The sequence below is a fragment of the Ambystoma mexicanum genome, chromosome 3q, assembly GCF_040938575.1.
Source record: "Ambystoma mexicanum isolate Mex_15411 chromosome 3q, UKY_AmexF1_1, whole genome shotgun sequence".
NCBI lineage: Eukaryota > Metazoa > Chordata > Amphibia > Caudata > Ambystomatidae > Ambystoma > Ambystoma mexicanum.
The window spans coordinates 89,926,071-89,944,219 of record NC_090926.1 but is presented as its reverse complement, the minus strand read 5'-3'; the positions used below and the strand labels follow the sequence as shown (position 1 = coordinate 89,944,219).

At 44.5% G+C, this 18,149-nt stretch overlaps 1 protein-coding gene across 2 annotated transcripts in view; it reads right to left on the bottom strand.

Moving 5' to 3' along the window:
* Window positions 1-18,149, bottom strand: part of TESPA1 (thymocyte expressed, positive selection associated 1) — a 913,752-nt gene that overhangs the window by 95,767 nt on the left and 799,836 nt on the right. For both annotated transcript variants that reach the window (XM_069653203.1, XM_069653204.1), the window contains one exon: window positions 13,670-13,766. In XM_069653203.1, coding sequence (XP_069509304.1) covers window positions 13,670-13,766 — 97 coding nt within the window. The remainder of the gene's footprint in view (window positions 1-13,669; window positions 13,767-18,149) is intronic.

Here is an 18,149-nt window from a genome sequence, read left to right as displayed (position 1 = left end):
CTGCCATTCAAAGACCAGCATGCTGTGATCACTGGTAGATTGAGTCAGGACTTCCAATTAAGTTTTACAAAGGTAGCGGGCGCCCCTCTCTCGCAAGAACAGACATGATAACCTGTTCAGTGGTTATTAACCACTTGAGAGTTCGCAGCCACTGCTTTTACTCACTGTGCCTTTCACAGATGGGAAATATCCATTTGCATATCAGTCTTTGTCCTGCCCAGGGGCAGTCCAGCACCGAAATACAATGGCAATTCCAATCTGAACGAGAGTACCACCAGCAACCCCATACACGTGTTTCACCCTTGTTGGGGATCATCAGTGAGGTGAAGCTGATGCCTCTCTAAGCACAGTAAGAGGGAGACCACGTCTGGTTGCCCCCAGGAGACCTAGGGTTACCAATCCCAGGTTCCTTAAAAAATAGTTTTACAAAGGTAGCGGGCGCCCCTCTCTCGCAAGAACAGACATGATAACCTGTTCAGTGGTTATTAACTTGCGAGAGAGGGGCGCCCGCTACCTTTGTAAAATTATTTGTTAAGGAACCTGGGATTGGTAACCCTAGGTCTCCTATTCTTGCGAGAGAGGGGCGCCCGCTACCTTTGTAAAATTATTTGTTAAGGAACCTGGGATTGGTAACCCTAGGTCTCCTGGGGGCAACCAGACGTGGTCTCCCTATCACTGTGCTTAGAGAGGCATCAGCTTCACCTCACTGATGATCCCCAACAAGGTACTGGTGGTACTCTCGTTCAGATTGGAATTGCCATTGTATTTCGGTGCTGGACTGCCCCTGGGCAGGACAAAGACTGATATGCAAATGGATATTTCCCATCTGTGAAAGGCACAGTGAGTAAAAGCAGTGGCTGCGAACTCTCAAGTGGTTAATAACCACTGAACAGGTTATCATGTCTGTTCTTGCGAGAGAGGGGCGCCCGCTACCTTTGTAAAATTATTTGTTAAGGAACCTGGGATTGGTAACCCTAGGTCTCCTGGGGGCAACCAGACGTGGTCTCCCTCTCACTGTGCTTAGAGAGGCATCAGCTTCACCTCACTGATGATCCCCAACAAGGGTGAAACACGTGTATGGGGTTGCTGGTGGTACTCTCGTTCAGATTGGAATTGCCATTGTATTTCGGTGCTGGACTGCCCCTGGGCAGGACAAAGACTGATATGCAAATGGATATTTCCCATCTGTGAAAGGCACAGTGAGTAAAAGCAGTGGCTGCGAACTCTCAAGTGGTTAATAACCACTGAACAGGTTATCATGTCTGTTCTTGCGAGAGAGGGGCGCCCGCTACCTTTGTAAAATTATTTGTAAAGGAACCTGGGATTGGTAACCCTAGGTCTCCTGGGGGCAACCAGACGTGGTCTCCCTCTCACTGTGCTTAGAGAGGCATCAGCTTCACCTCACTGATGATCCCCAACAAGGGTGAAACACGTGTATGGGGTTGCTGGTGGTACTCTCGTTCAGATTGGAATTGCCATTGTATTTCGGTGCTGGACTGCCCCTGGGCAGGACAAAGACTGATATGCAAATGGATATTTCCCATCTGTGAAAGGCACAGTGAGTAAAAGCAGTGGCTGCGAACTCTCAAGTGGTTAATAACCACTGAACAGGTTATCATGTCTGTTCTTGCGAGAGAGGGGCGCCCGCTACCTTTGTAAAATTATTTGTTAAGGAACCTGGGATTGGTAACCCTAGGTCTCCTGGGGGCAACCAGACGTGGTCTCCCTCTCACTGTGCTTAGAGAGGCATCAGCTTCACCTCACTGATGATCCCCAACAAGGGTGAAACACGTGTATGGGGTTGCTGGTGGTACTCTCGTTCAGATTGGAATTGCCATTGTATTTCGGTGCTGGACTGCCCCTGGGCAGGACAAAGACTGATATGCAAATGGATATTTCCCATCTGTGAAAGGCACAGTGAGTAAAAGCAGTGGCTGCGAACTCTCAAGTGGTTAATAACCACTGAACAGGTTATCATGTCTGTTCTTGCGAGAGAGGGGCGCCCGCTACCTTTGTAAAATTAAAAGGACTTCCAATTTGATGGCCCTATGGAAGAGGCTATCCGAGACAAACACGTAATCAATGATTGAGTCGGAATTGCCTCTTTTCTATGTCACCTTCGTGGGGATGTCACCTACAATTGCCCCATTGGTCATGTGTAAATTATGGCCTTTAACAAAATGTAGCCATCTCACACTCTCACGCTTTTGGCAGATTGTTTTAGGTCTAATACAATTAAGATTTAAGTCCCCAATCATGACTGTGGCATTGAAACACTGATCACAAGAAATCAGTTCTAATATCATAGTTAGATCTTTATAAAATGTGTCATCGGGCAGCCCCTTCAGATTCCGATATAGATTTATTAGTGGAAGGGATTGAATGGAGCTAGTGATTTTGACCAATTGAATAAAATTGTTAGGTGAGGCCCATTTAGTGATGCTTAGTCCTTTACTGGTTCTTACCACCACCAAAAGGCTGGATGTTGGTCTGCCTCTAGAGGCTTTTAAAGCCGGGACCAAGATGATGTCATGGTCATCCCATAATGGAGTTGAAACAAGCCAAGTTTCCTGCAGGGCTACGATATCATACTTGTTAATATTTGAGGGTGAGGACCATTGGAGATGAGAGTGGCATCTAGTGTTCCAAGAAACCAAAGAATACATTTCTTGAGGACACTCTGGTAATGGTTATGCTTGGGGAGTGCCAGATGTGGACTTGGAGGGAATTATTACTGGCCCACAGTAAGAACATGTAAACACTGCAGGGCCTTGAGGAACAGGGCTTGAGAGATGAGGTAAAACACACTCTTTAGCCTCCGCGATTAGACGTTCGGGATCCTGGGCAATCAAGAAACCCATTTTAAATAGTTCCATTTTCTCCTTCCAAATCGAGTTCAAGACTAGCCCAGATTTGATCCACAAACGAACAATTGCAAGGTTTTGGTCACACACAAATTCGACTTGGTCGATATCACTTGAAGCAATATCCTGCAAATTGCTCACATCCCCAAAAATGTTTAAAATACTTGCCCTACATAGATCATATTGTTCGTAGGGAGCCTCTCTAAATTTGAGGATCAGAGAGTGACAATCAGCGAAGGAATTGCTACACGTCTGTTTGTGATTTCGTACACCGTCTTTTTAATTGCAGGTGTTGATGATTGGTTGTCTTTTTTCAATTCAGGGGCAAAACTGACTTTCTTCCAAGCACTAGGCAGCTCATTTGATGGAATATGATTAGGCCTCATTTTGTTAATGTTAGAAAAAACTGAAGGCATGTTTGCCTGAGAGCTAGGATTTGACCCACTTAGGACATTGGCAGTAGGGCAAGATGCAGCACGCTCAGTTAAATAGGCCTCTACAGCCGCCTTTATAGAAATGAGTCGCTCTTGAATGTCAAGTTCGTTTGAGGAAAGCCCCGACACCGGACAACCCAAGGTGACTTGTCCATGTCTGATATCCGTTACAGTAGTCGCAGTGATCTGAGGAATTTGAGGAAAAGAATGATTCCTAAGCATAGGCCCATCAATTAAATCGATGATCTCCATTAAAGGGGCATACTCGATTGGATGGCTAGATGGAGCTAAGCTCATAGAGGAGATCGGCCTATTAATAGGAATAGTGGGGGGATTGAGTGGACTTCTTACTGAGAAGGGTAGAGCCATACTTGTTGGAATGAAAGGGGGGCACGATGGTGCTGGAATTTGCAGTGCTGCCTGCGGTTGGCGTGCCACACCAACATTCTTTCTGGGCACAATTATAGCCTTTGATTTGATCACTCTTGCACCCCGAACTTTTGATGCTCTTTGCTGGTCAGTAATAGTAATAATAGACTGTCTGGCAGCATGGGTACCTTTTTTTGGGCTGCTATCTACATTAATCCAAGAATCATTGATAGTCATGACATCAAGAAGGGGCGACGTAACAGGACGAATAATGTTTGAAAAAGCAGGTAATACTGGGTTTAAAATGAGCGGGCCCTTGCCCCCATGTATTTCAATAATAGGGTGGTCAAAACCCACTGCAACATCTACCTTACAAATGGACTTTGGTATACTCAAAGAGGTGTCAGGCAACTTCATAAACCCTTCAGCCAATTGTTTTATTTGGGAAGCTTGTAATGATATTTTTTGATCAAGAGACTCAAATAATTTATATAAGCTGGATAGAGTTGTATTTACGGCTGCTAAAGTAATTTCAATTAGTGCCAGGTTTTCCATTGGGTTTGCAGTGGTGTCAATCGGCAAACAGCGCCGAGGTGTAGATAATAAGAAGGAATCATGAATGGAGCGGATGGTAGTACCCATGATACTTTGAATTGCTTCTTCACACGGATGATCCTCATGAGATCTACTTAAATTCCCATCACTTGCATGTATAGAAATATTAGAAACATCAGACACATCAGACACCTGAGCAGAATCTTCAATCACTGTAGCTAGAGAACGTACATTAGGCAAGACAATTCTTACTTCCTGACACACAGAATCAGATTGAGCATTAGCCAAAATAGTGGCATCCGATACAATGGGAAGGAAGCTCGAATTTCCTGTACCTGTACTCACAGAAATAGGTATTGTTGGGTCAGAGATCTGCGGCATGGTGGAAGATTCACCTGGCATACATTCCTTGCATTTAGCGCAGAAGGTACGAATATCTTTGTTAGCCAGGGGGGTTCTTAGAATCAGAGTCAAAGTGATTGATTTCTTTGAAATACGGGATAGTTTCATTTGTTTAGGAGTTGTTGAGGTGATGAGCGAGGCGCTCAGAGCATCGGGCGTGTTGGTTTTTAGAGTATAAGGGCAAAAGCGCATAAATATTCCTTTCTTATTAATTAAGGCGAAGAACAAAGCGAGCCCCCAGTCACAATTGCTCAATAAATTGCTCTCCCACTCTTAGCTTGCAGGGCTGCGGCAAAGCAAAGCGGGACTTACCAGGACTTTCTCTGGTGCGCGCGGATTCACATCATATTAAAGTGACCAAGGTTGGATGAGCAAACTGCTGACCAATTAGAATTCTGTCTGCTAGGTTAGATACCGTAATATAGAACCACCCAATGAAATGCTTGTATGAAATGTAACATTGTTTAGTAGGATGAACTTAGGAGGAGTTATCAGTTAAATAATATCTAGTAGTAGTCACCTCCACCTATAGAATGTATACATTTTATATCTTACTAACCCTGCCTGCCGGGAAGCGTCTGTATAACTCAATAATCCTTGAGAGCAGAAAGTGTAGCACTGGGACACTTGGTGTTTGCAAGAACTTGGAGGCAGTGGCCACAACGAGGTTAGCAGCTAAGACCATAACACCTATCACTGTGCATGTTTGCTTCTGACAATATGTTAAGGATCGTTGATGCCCTGTGAACTCAGAAGACCATTTATTTATTTACTTTGCACATGTACTTCATCTTTTGCTGACACAGTTCTACAGCTAATTTCAGCTCGTGCTGCACCAGTTGCAGATGTGCCATCACTTGCCAAAGCACCATTTGAACTTCACAATTGCCTCCTTATGGAATGCTGTTTTGCCCATGCTGGACTGGCTAAGTGAGCAATGCCTCTACTGATTAATGCAACAGTTACAGTTGTGCTGTAGATAGGATCTTGAATGCCAAGACATTGACAATTAATGTCTGTGGTCTGCTGCGCAGAAATATCCTTTAAACGAAGCCTCCACACAGGTTCATTAAGGAATACTCTCATCTCTCAAGTGGGGATGGTTAATGCGAATGGGTGTAAAAGAAAAACAGCAGATAATGAAGACCAATAAATGGATGCTAAAGTCTGGTGTAGGAGATATTGTTTGAAAGATGATTTAAAGGCCCTTATGTTGTGCTTTTGATTTCAGGGGGAGTTGTGAGGGTTGGTGAAGGTAGGAAGTATGATGATTCACAGTGTGTCAGCAGGAATTGGGGAAGGGGCAAAATCATAGAGTGCCAAGAAGAGAATGGAAAAAGGTAAGAACATCCTGGTGGGTGGAGGCTCGCCCATGAAATAATATGCAATGCTTTTCATTCTTTCCCCCTGTTAGACGATCCTCTGCACACCAGAACACTGCTAACATCTCCACAACACCTTCCCCGGGTTCCGACACGACTCCCTCCAGGGTGCGAGACTCACGTGATTTGGTTACCCCAAAGGACCGAAAGTTCCGTAACAGGTAAAATTTACATTCCCGGTTGCAGCCCTTCCTGCATTGGCAGTTGCCATGGAGAACATACAGCAGAAGGGGCGGCGGAACACCTCTGTATCGATCATTCATTTGCTCACGTGATTCAGAGCGGCGTTTCCCAAGTGACCTTGGTGGACGTCACATGACCCAGAAGCACACAGTATATAAAGCCTGATGCACGGAGCACTCATCGCTTCTCAGCTGTCCTTCGACTCTGTTTGGCGCTACGTTTGATATTCTCTGTTGGTTTACCTTGATCTTGGACCTTTCTCCTGGACTCCTTCGGATTACCCTTTTGTACTTTTGCTTGGAACTGTTCACCCATTGCTGAACCTCGACCAGTCCCTCACCTGTCTTTGGATCATCCCTTGGTACTTTGTTGGACTTCTACGCCATTGCCCTTTGGGAACTCTAGCTATGTCTTCAGCTCTACAGGTGGGCTATCCTGTGTCCACGCTTGACTCTGTTCCCTGTTGGTCTGGGGACCACCTTTCATCTGAGTCTCGAACCTCCTTCACTAGGTTTCCCGGGTTTTCCAATCACCGGATAGGTAAGATTATTCAGATTTTCTGTTGAATATTGATATTTATTGGCCAATCTGATTTCAGTATAGGAATGGCCACTTTATTGGATTCTCTTTAAAGAAGGTCATTCACATAAGATCTTCCCTTTAAACCCATTAGAGCGAGAAGTATTTTATTATTTTATTCAGTTATGACATTACTAATCTCACAGTGTTCAATCTTGTTTTATTGCGTTGGACAGCCTAGTAGCTTGAACTGAATTTGTACATGACAAACCTGACAGATTAAGCAAGGGAATATTCATTCTCTCACTAATACCTTAACACCTCAAAAAAGTGAGGGATGGTAAGATTCTAATCCATCTTAACCACTTTGTATTCCTCTGGGTAGCTTTCAATCCATCATTTTTTACTTTGCATGTGACACTGCAGAAATGCATCAACCGGATGGCAGAGCTATCAGTCCAGCCCGGAATGCAAGGCCACGTATCCACTGCATGGATACACGTGGGGATACAAGCACACCTAAAAATAATGTGGCCCTGTTACGCACCAAAAACGAGGTTCAGCTTTATTTGTTGGGCAGTGCTACTAACGTGTGGGCTTACCCCCATTCACTTAGTGAGACTCAGCTTGACCATCCGAAGGTTAAGGATGCGAAGCTTTAGATCAGTCATGGCACAGATGGGATAATTCAAGTGCTAATGGAAAGTTAGCCAGAGGAATATTCAGTGACTTGATTGTTATTCAAATCTTTTCAACTATCAGGCTTTGCTGTTGGTTTCTATGTACATGGTAAAAAGTATTGCTTGTTCTATTAAGTGAAAGAAAACCTACATTGTACATAAAAGGAATACATATATTGTGTAGATCTCATTTGCAGGCGCTAATGCAGGACAATATTGAGGTGCAATGCCAGGGCTCTACAAGGTCCCAGAAAAAACACAGATGGAACATTGAGAGTAAATATTCAATTAATTTGCACAGCAGTGACACGTGCTGCTCTGTTGCATGGTGCCTAACATTGAAATAAGAGTTGTAGCTCCTGTCACAAGTGGCCGACCTCTCTAGAGATGTACATGGTGTTGTATTTCAGTTTTGAGGGGTCCTGGAAGAGATTTGTGCAATCAGAATATAACAGCACTGGCCCAATTATGCCTTGTCTTTAATGTTGGTGTTGGAATGCATCTGCAGTGCTGTGTGGGGACCCAGTATTAAAATACCAAGAACATGATTGTTCATTTCACTATCAACTTTACGATATCCACAAAATTCATCCTTCTCTAACTTTTATAATCAATAAGACTCGGGGTCTTACTCTGATATGTTGTCATCTTGACACATTTCTCTCCATTTCTCTCAGCCTCAAATGTCCTTTCTCCATTTAATTCTCCATGCAACTCTGCTGTTCACATGCTCTGTCTGCTTGCTCCCAATTCCCATATCTCTTATGCCTCCTTGTCTAGCTTACCTCTATTGGCTCTCCTTCCCATCACCAATGTGCTGCTTATGTATTTCCTTTAAATGTTTCCATGGCTTTGCCCAGACAAAACTCTCCCATCTTCTTTCTGTGCATTCCCTAGTTGTCCTCTTCCTTCATCATCTGTTTTTGGATTGGCTATACATCACCAGACTTTTGCTCAATTCTGCTTTCTTTACTTCTCTCTTATTGCTAATAAACTATGGAATGAACTCCCTTACTCTTCATGCTCTGTCTCTATCCTTGATTCATTCCACAAATCTCAGCAGCTCGGCTCAGTTTGAGCCCCCACAGCCATCTTTAAGCTTCAGGTTGACAGAAGTGCCTTGTGTATGGTGATTTAAGGGTATCACTACATTTGATCCCCACCAAAAATATCTTGGTATATATGGTCGTGTGGAACGGACATAGGTGATATTCTTTGGGGGGGGGTCATTTTGGGGGTTTTTGGGAGCGTGGGTTGCAGGGGTGTCCCCCGCTCCTTTAAAAATAATGGGGGGGTTGCGGAGTGTCCCCTGCAGGTTCCATGCCTTAATATCGCTGCAAAAATATGGCGATATTTTTGTATTGCAATATTATTGCGGGGATATTAACACATGGAACCGATTTAAGACATGTTCCTCTTTTTCTGGAGCTGGTTCCTCTTTTTCCGGAGCAGGGTTCATCCCACCTGAGTAATCTCTGCTGCTGGAGCAGTGCAATACACCCTTCAGCGACCTTCATGATGTTGTGCACCAGACTTCTCTGCGCCTTCTTGCTGCTAGGCCACCTTTTGACTGCTCAGTCTCTTAATATCTATGGGTGCATCTTCCAGAGATTCCCATATTAAGAGAAGTGACCAACTTTACGTGCCCACGGGCTCTCAGATCCTACCCCCAACACAAACTGATGCCCAGTGCAGGGTACAAGAGAACTCTACAGGAAGTGAACTGGAGGGCATGGAGCACTTAATGAGTTTGAGGAAGCCGAGAGAGGCCCCAGGTGCACTGTGGGCTATGTGAGGTTTGGTGACTATCACTGACAGGCGTAGCAAGTGGTGGCCTGTTCTGACATGCAAAGCACAGCAAGCATCAAATAAGTGGAGACTGTCCATGCATGCATCAATCTACCTACCCTACCTTTGGTGACCTGGTACGTCTTTCGTACCTGACTTGCCTGCAACTGGCTTGTTGCTAGGCAACCTGACTAATCTAACTACTTCTCTATCAACTATCCAACCTCTCTCTCAAAGTCTGGAAGGAAACATTTAAAAAAAGATCTCATGGTCTCCAAATCCAGACCTACCCATCGCTGACACCTTTGTCAATGTTTCTTCCAGACAGACTGCCACAGACATCCTCTTTGTCGTTCCCTCTCCGAACCTATGGACTCCCCATATTTTCTCTCTCCTCTAACCTTTCTCTCTGTCTCCCATTAATGGTGGCACCAGATTGGAAGTACTCTTGGCATGCTCCTCTTTCTCATATTGCATCATTAATGTCTATCAGAATGGCACCGTCATGGCCCAGGGCTCTCAGGCCTACCTACTCCTTCTTGATAGGCGCCTTCCATCTCTCATCAACTTCCTCCCTTCTCTTGCCACTCCTCTTCCTTCCACCCCTCTTGCCCCTTCCCCACCACTGATGGTTGTACCACATTCCTGTACCCCTCCTCTGAAGACTTTCAAAGATGGCAACCAGCTTCACCTGGCTACCTTCAACTCTTGCTCTGCTGTTAAACACTATTCTGATATCGGTCTCCTACTTGAAGACTTTGACCTTGATGTTCTCACTCTCACTGAAACGTGGTTTACTGCCAGGTCTGTCACTGCTTTTGACACACTGCTCCCTGACGGCTACAATATCCTCGCTAAGCCTAGGCCTAACCGGTCTGGAGGCATAGTGGCCTTGTACTTCCCTGAATGGGTCCCTGCTACTATAATTGCCACTCAGAACTACACTTCCTTTGAATGCCTCATCTGCAGGCTTGGTATCTCTCCAACCCTCTTGTTGACACTCGCCACCATCTACAGGACCCCTGTTCCGGTCTCCCTCTTCCTCTCAGAGTGGTCTGGCCTCACCTCTTCTGTTCTTGCTTCCTCCTTCTACCTTCTCCTCCTCAGTGACTTCAATGTTCACATTGACTCTCCTGATTCAGCCATTGAACTTTTCTGCAGCCTTTGTGACTTTCTTTCCCATACCATTTATCCCTCCGGTCCGACGCACTCAGCTGGATACACATTGGATGCTCTCATCTCAGAAGACATCCCATCTTCAACCCTCTCACTGAACCTCTCTCCTGGTCTGACCATTCTCTCCTATCCTCTCATCTGGATCTCTTAGGTCCCCTGGCCAAGCCTTTTCCTGCACTGCCAGTCTCCTTCTCTGTCACTCGCCCGATGAAGCCAGTGTCATTTGCTGCTTTTGCCGCCACTTTCATTCCCCCTCCCACTCCTGCTACAGACTCCCACACTGGCTCTGTCCTTGCTAATCTTCACCTCTCTATCACCAACACTCTGGACATCCTTGTCCTTGTCATGAGGATCCACATGACGCTTGCCTCCAAGAGCAACATCTAGTATGACTTTGATTTAGCCTCTGAAACGCAAGTGCAGAGTTGCTGAGTCGAACTGGTGGGCATCAGGCACATCCTTTGACAGACTGGCATGCCGCCTGATCCAAAGGCAATACAGACTCTCCATTTGCTTGAAGAATAGGGCCCATATCCAAGCCCACATCTCTGGGGCTCCTAAAAACATGGGAAAACTGTTTAAAATCTGCACGGAACTAACCAATCCTACTGCAGTCTCTACCTCTCACCTGACATCCTTGATCCTCTGCACTGCACTGGCCTCTCACTGCTTAACCAAAACTCAGAACTCTGTTCTCTCTATCCTCTTCTCCCCTGTCTCCTCCCTCCCCAGCTTTCAGGCTTCCCTTGGCCGCTCCTCCTCCCTCCCCTCCTACTCTCCTCTTTCTCGCCCATAACACCAGATGAGGTCTATAGACAAGTCCCCTCTGTGAAAGTCTCCTCCAAACAGGTGGTCCCCTACGGCTCCAGAACTATCAAGGACATAATTGCATCCCATATGCCAGCCTTGGACGATTTCTGCAATCACTCCTTTGCCACAGGAAACTTCCCGCTACCCCTCAAGCACTCCCTTGTGCATTATCTTCTTAAAAACTCCTCTGCCTGCCCCTTTTGCCTGGCTAACTACCGCCCTATCTCCATTACCCCTTTCCGAGGCAAACTCATGAAGAAGCTGGTCATCAGCCAACTGATCCAACGCACTGAATCTGTTGGTTGTCTCCACGACCAAAGGTCTGTCTTCAGAGCAGCCAGAGGCACGGAAACTGCTCTACTGAACACGCATGAACACCTGCTCTCAAACATCAATTCTAACTCTCCATCCATTCTCAGCCTTCTGGATCTTTCCTCTGCCTTGACAAAGTCAATCATGCCACCCTGATAAATCGGCTCAATGACATCCTTGGCATCACGGCCTGGAACTGGACTGGTTGACTTCTTTCCTCACCAAACAACCTTCTCAGGTTCAACTCAGACCCTTTCTCTCCCCATCACACTATCTGCCTGCGGTGTACCTCAAGTCTCTATCCTCTCGCTGTGGCTCTTCAACATCTACCTTGCCCCTCAGGCCCATCTGATTTTCTCCTTCGCCCCTCACTTCCAGTTTTATGCAGACAACACACAGATCTCCTTCAAACTTCCCTCTACTGCCTCCTCTTCTTCCTCTCTCATCCCTGACTGTCTGACTGATATCCAGGCATGGTGTGTTGGCAATGATCTCTGCCTAAATGGAAGTAAGACTAAGATTCTTCTCATTGGGACCCCAGATTCCTCCTTCCCTCCTACCCTCTGGCTGCCCTCTATGGGTTCTCACCCCTCATCTCTTGTGAGGCAAAAAACCTTGATGTCATTTTTGACTCCTCTCTCTCCTCACATCGCAGACCTTGCCAAGAAGGCACACTATCAGCTGCATCTGTTCAGATGCATTCTTCCTTTCCTCACCTTCCCCAGAAATTCAATGTCTCCAGAGCTCTGTTCCTCTCTAGGCAGCAACATCCTTTTCCACAAAAATCCTTTATCCTCCCTACGCCCCACCAACTTATCCAGAATAGGACTGCAAGATGTATCCTTGGCCTCAAGCCTAGGGACCGCATCTATCCAGTCCTGAAATCTCTCCACTGGCTCCCAGTTGCTGCTAGGATCATGCTGAAGTCCCTCTGCATCATCCACAAGGCTTTCTGGGGCTTGGGACCTCACTTCATCTAACTCTCTCTCCCTAAATACCCCCTGCTAAAGCCCTTCATTCTTCTAGTGTTACATCTCTACGCAGGAGCCTCTGTTAAGTTGGGTTCCTGGCCAAGCATGAGACTGAGATTGGTGTAGGAGCAGGAACATCTTTACTCATGTTCGAGTCTCAGGTACAAGGTACAGGTACAGGTCTAGGGAACATCAGGTATGTACTTAGGGACAGAACATCGACCGCCATCCTCTCTCAGTCAACCCATCTTCTCAACTGACATTCACAGAACCACTCAGAACAGAACATTCTCACACGCAGCATTCCATGTCAGTCACTCACAGTATTCCATGCATATAGGGCAGGGTGCAGGGAAGGACAAGATACAACAGCCTCCCTTTGGAACGGTCTCCCTGCCCCTCTCAGGCTTCAATCAAATCTTCTTAAGTTCTGGAAGCTCCTCAACACTCTCCTTTTCTCTTCTTCCTTCCCTCCCCACTCCCATGCTAACACCCATATCTTCCACAATGACTCGTTTCCTGGTTCCCTCTGAGTTCTATAGGGCACCAGGTCCCCCATCCAATCCACCCCCCTCTTCGCACTTAGCATGTGGACCCTTACCCCCTGAACCCCATGCAATCCCTGGCACTTGCCCTCCTGGCATCCCCTTAGCACTCCCCCTGCACCTCTCACTCGCACCTTTTGTTACTGCACTTGTACGATCCGAATGTCACAAGGTCTAGTAGGACTTATTGTTTTTTTTTCTCCCTTGCCCTCCCCCCCACTTTTTTGTCTTGTGGCACCTTGAAGCATAATTTGTTGTATAGGCACCTTACAAATATCAAATAAATAAATAAATAAACAAACAAACAAACAAACAAACAAATAAATAAATAAATAAATAAATAAATAAATAAATAAATAAATAAAATGAATACCGTTCTTCTCTCTCTACCCATCACTAAAAATATTACATCATGAAGTTTGCCCCAGCCACCCCTGATTTGCGCAGGCATCTGTTTTGTCATTTATTTTGTAAATATGAACTTCGTTAATTTGTACAGGCTTTAGGGAGTAAAATGAATAAATACATAAAATGCTCATATGGGGCTGCATTGCATTACTCTCACAGTACCAACAATCAAATAGGTTGCACTCAACCAGAAGTACTACAGTTTAAATGTCAGCATAATTGAAAAGAACCTGAACATTGTGAGGCTGTCAACATGCACTTCCACACTTACGCTTCCTGCGACATCGCCACCCTGGGAGAGTTGATGAGCTGGTGTTCTGTAAAACGTTTTCCACTATACTACTCTGGTTGTCATCGTTACTCTGGACCTGAAACAGAGCCACAAGAGATGAAATGAAACAGTTGTTTAGAAAAAAGATATTCGGGCCCAGATTATCAAAGTTTTGCTCTTGTGCAACAACAGCAAAAAAACAATAAGGACATTAAATTAGCACCAATTGTTCTGCTTTGATAATGCTGACAGGAGAAACCAGGTTAAGCCACAATCGTCTGTATTATCTAAAATATGTTCACTGGGACAAACTAGAAGAAAACAGAACTACAATTATTTCAAGGGAACAGAATCTTGTTAATTGGAAGATATCAGAGCAAGAAACAGACATGTGGTCTAGTTTTAATCACATAGGAACAAGGTAGGGGTATCATGGTAAAGGAAAGCCAGGTAAGCAATGACCACATGCCAATAAGAGGTATACCCCAGAAAAGGCAGTAGAGAGACTAGTGAAATGCAATCTACACAGTTCAAAGGTAGACATGTACCTGATGGGGATACAATGTTATTAACATAGCAGAGCAGTACAGTGGTAACCAGAAGTCAACAATCTTATTATGCACCTTGGTGATATTGTATGGACCATTCTATGTTATGGTCCGTACAATATCACCAAGGTATAGCGTTCTTGTTGTATGATTATCTTCTTATAAAGGGACGAATGATGCAGACTCAGTAGTCTCTTAAGCTAGGCACATATATCTGAACAATAAAGTCTTATTTTCATTTCATTTGCCTTTTCTAAAGTAGAAAATATGGTCTGACCATAGATTTAACAATATCAAACGACCTATGCAATACTTTGTGCTGCACTTTATTTTTCTTGCACTGGTCTTTTTGTGAGCTTTTGAAACACATAGCCATGAATTCTTTCTAAGAACACTGCCTGTCGCCATGCCACTAGCCACAAGATCCGTTTGAAATAAGGATGGAATTTTGGTGTTGGTTAGATGGCAATTCTCCTTCTTCAAATTGTCTTAATCTTGTTATATGTAGAAATAGTTGCCACAGAGATGTCCATGCCAAAGTGCTAAAGGAGTTATGTTCCTTCCCAAGTTTGTCCACGTATCTTTTCCCCAATCCAAAGACAAAGAGCCCAGCAGAGCAGTGTTCAATGGCCTGTGTGCATCCGGAAAAACCCTTTAACTTTATAGGGATGTGTGCTCTCAAACAAACGGGTGGTCTATACTTGAAACCCGAAAATGTGTCTTTCGCCTTTAGTTCAGGAGGGTGATAAAATGGAGCTATCAGAATACTGTCTGAGAGAAAGGAGCGGAAGCAGAGTTTAAGATTCCATCCAGGAGACTTCAATCTATACTATAATGGAGTTAAACACTCTTTGCCAGTGCACTCACCTGAAAAGACTAGCTAGAGTATGATCATGTGTAAAGCCCTTAAGGAGGAGGGAAATCCACCTTGTTTTGAGTAAAGGATTCTGTAAGTCTCTCTCTCTCTCTCTCTCTCTCTCTCTCTCTCTCTCTCTCTCTCTCTCCCTCTCTCTCTCCCTCTCTCTCTCTCTCTCCCCCCCGCTCCCTCTCTTTGTCTCTCTCTCGCCCCGCCCCCAGGTTAGGAAATGTCCCCTTTGATCTGCCTGGCTATGATTGGTCCCCCATAGTTTAACAAATATGAGGGGATGAATGCAAGCCAGGGTGGAGGGTCATGAATGCATGCCAGGGTGAGGATGCCAGGGGCAGGTCCACAATGAGGACTGAGTGATGCCATGACAAATGGGACGATACAAATGCAGCTATGGATGCTCGTTTGTCTGGGATACTTGTTAAGCTCTATCGTTGGGAATAAAACTGGATTTCTGAAGAGAGCTTTGCCAGCCTTCTAAGTGATAAATTCCTTCATTGGGCATAATACTTCATTTGGCAGATCACAATTTGGTATATAGCAAACCTGTGGGGAAATGGATGAGCAGAGGATTGTATTGGGCGCAAGGCAGTTTTTATTGGCGACATATTTAGATCTTTCCGAAATTAGAGTTAGCAGGATTTCTGACACAGTGAGATTTTGGATGTCCTATGATTTTGAAATCCCATGGTGCTGGAGAGTAAATTATTTGGCATTTATATATTTCCCATTATCTGGATACAAACGGGTTTCTTATGATTTCCTTAACCATCCTAATACTAAGACTTAAAAAAGACATCAAAATCAACTCTCAAGAGGGGAGTTGGGAAGGCAAAAGGACAGGGTAAACCCATATTTGTTTGAATAAAGGAATTTCTGGTAAATGGTGGGGTATGGTGTTGGTGTAGATTACAGGTAAGCAATTTAGGTTCAGAAAGACTAAAGGAGTTCTTGTGCCTTGGCTCTATTTGTTAGGGTAAACTCTAAAGCCAAAGAACAACCTGCACCTTAGAGTACCTGTAACCCTGGGGTAACTTTGGACTTGTTCAAACTCAATCTAGATAAGATCTCCCATATTTTGTAATGAAAAATATGAATCACTTTCTAATTAACTGCATTTGCTGACAATAGTCCTGATGCAGGGCACTCCCAATGGGCAGTGTAGTAGTGAAATGAAAGCACCCTATTATTAAAGATAGGACTTTAATTTTGAATCACTCAGTTGTCTTCTAGAAGCAATGAGAATAACGTGAGCCTCATGGTTTGGGTATCCCTGACTATTTCTGATTGTTGACAAACAAAGCTCTAGTGCTTGCTTGGTCAAAGGTTTACAGAGGTAACTCTGACGATGCATTGCCAGCTCCAGCAGCGCTAAACAGGGCCTTCCATTACAAGGGACTGGATTTGAATTAGTTGTCATTGTGCCAAAGAGTAGGAAAACTACTATACTTGGTTTACAGTGTAGTGGTCCAGTTCACTCATGGTTCATCTCCAGTTTGGTGAAAAAGATGATGTGCATACAATGATTTCAAAGTAACAAGTGGACTTCTTCGAGTTCCACTATTAATTTTGAGTTATTGCTTACTTGTTACTCCTTCATCTCAGATAGTAGCCATATTCCTCACCTTCTGTCTATTGTCAACAACCTCTTTCAACTGTAATTGTGCATTTCTGTGTCAGGACCATGTACATGCTGGGCAGCATGCTTTCCCGGGAACATCAGACCCTTGAGACCTTGTGACTCGACTTTGAACGCTGGACCAAGGGAAGGGACTGCCTATTTCTCGTTTCCCTCAGGTTGCTTAGAATTAAGGTGTCGACTTGAACCAGACAGCTTCTCCATCAGTATGGTTGTTGAAAGAGGGCATGGACCAGCAGATCTTCCTCATGAGTACAGTTGGGGTAGGCATCCTCCTCTTCTGGGCTTGAGACTAATTCTTAGGTAAGACACGGTAGGGTGCATACCTTACTATTACATGGAACATTGGGGACTGAGCATTAACGTCAGTATCCAATCACAGTGATACATTGATTAAACATTTTGTGGTCACTCAAACACAGTTGGGCTGTCCCATTCAACTTTCATTGACTTCTTCCTGTTCTTTCTTTGCGGTGTGAATTCAGACAATGAATCTAACATCCAGTCACAAAACAGATTATATTGTTGCAACTGTAGCACTCTCACTTTGAGGTAGGCAGTATCCATGACCATATATGGCAACATACATATTAGATTAACTCTCAGGTACGATCTAAATTCATCTGTTGGATGGACATGGGTGGCTTTCTGTTTAGAAACACATGGCGTACTGTGGTGGAACCACACTACAATGAACCAAGGACTTATGTCAGTGAAATCCATTCAGCTGGTTGTATCAGGAGACTCACAGAGGTAAACATGGCATCGCTGGGTCCCCTTGCTCCTGCAGACATGTGGTCTGTCATTGGCACATTCAGTATTTGGATCTCTAATGAGACCTCCTCTAAGGACCCATTAGGGAAGAGTTGTGTAATCCATGTGATCAAAAATCAAAAATGCACAGGGCTTCCTATGAGAAGTGAAGGATGTAACATTCAGTCTCAAAGAGAAGGTTTGTTATATTGAAGCAATGCTCAATAAACAGATTGCATATTTGAAGATGATGACAAAGGGACATCTGAGGAGATTGAGGCAACCTACACAGGGACTTCTCCACTCTCACTTCTTGTGTTGAAAGAGGAATTACCGAATGCTTTCTTTGCTTCTACTTGGTTGCAAAAATGTGTGTAATCTTTTTTTTTTCAAAGTTTTAGCTTTCAGTCAATAAAAAAAGAAAATATCTGGATAGTTCACGGTCACTTTAGTAAAAGACATTCTGCTACATCAACCAAAACAACATTTGAAGGTTTGGAGTTTGTCTGAAATCGACACACAGTAGATGTTTGTCCGGCTTGACAGTTAGGCTTATTGATTCTAGAGTTTTGGTGTTCTTTTCTCTAACTCATCACTGCTCTCCTCGGCAGTGTGGCGTATTGGAAAAGAGTGGACAGATCTGAGAGAATAGAGAGACTGTGTGTCCGGTGA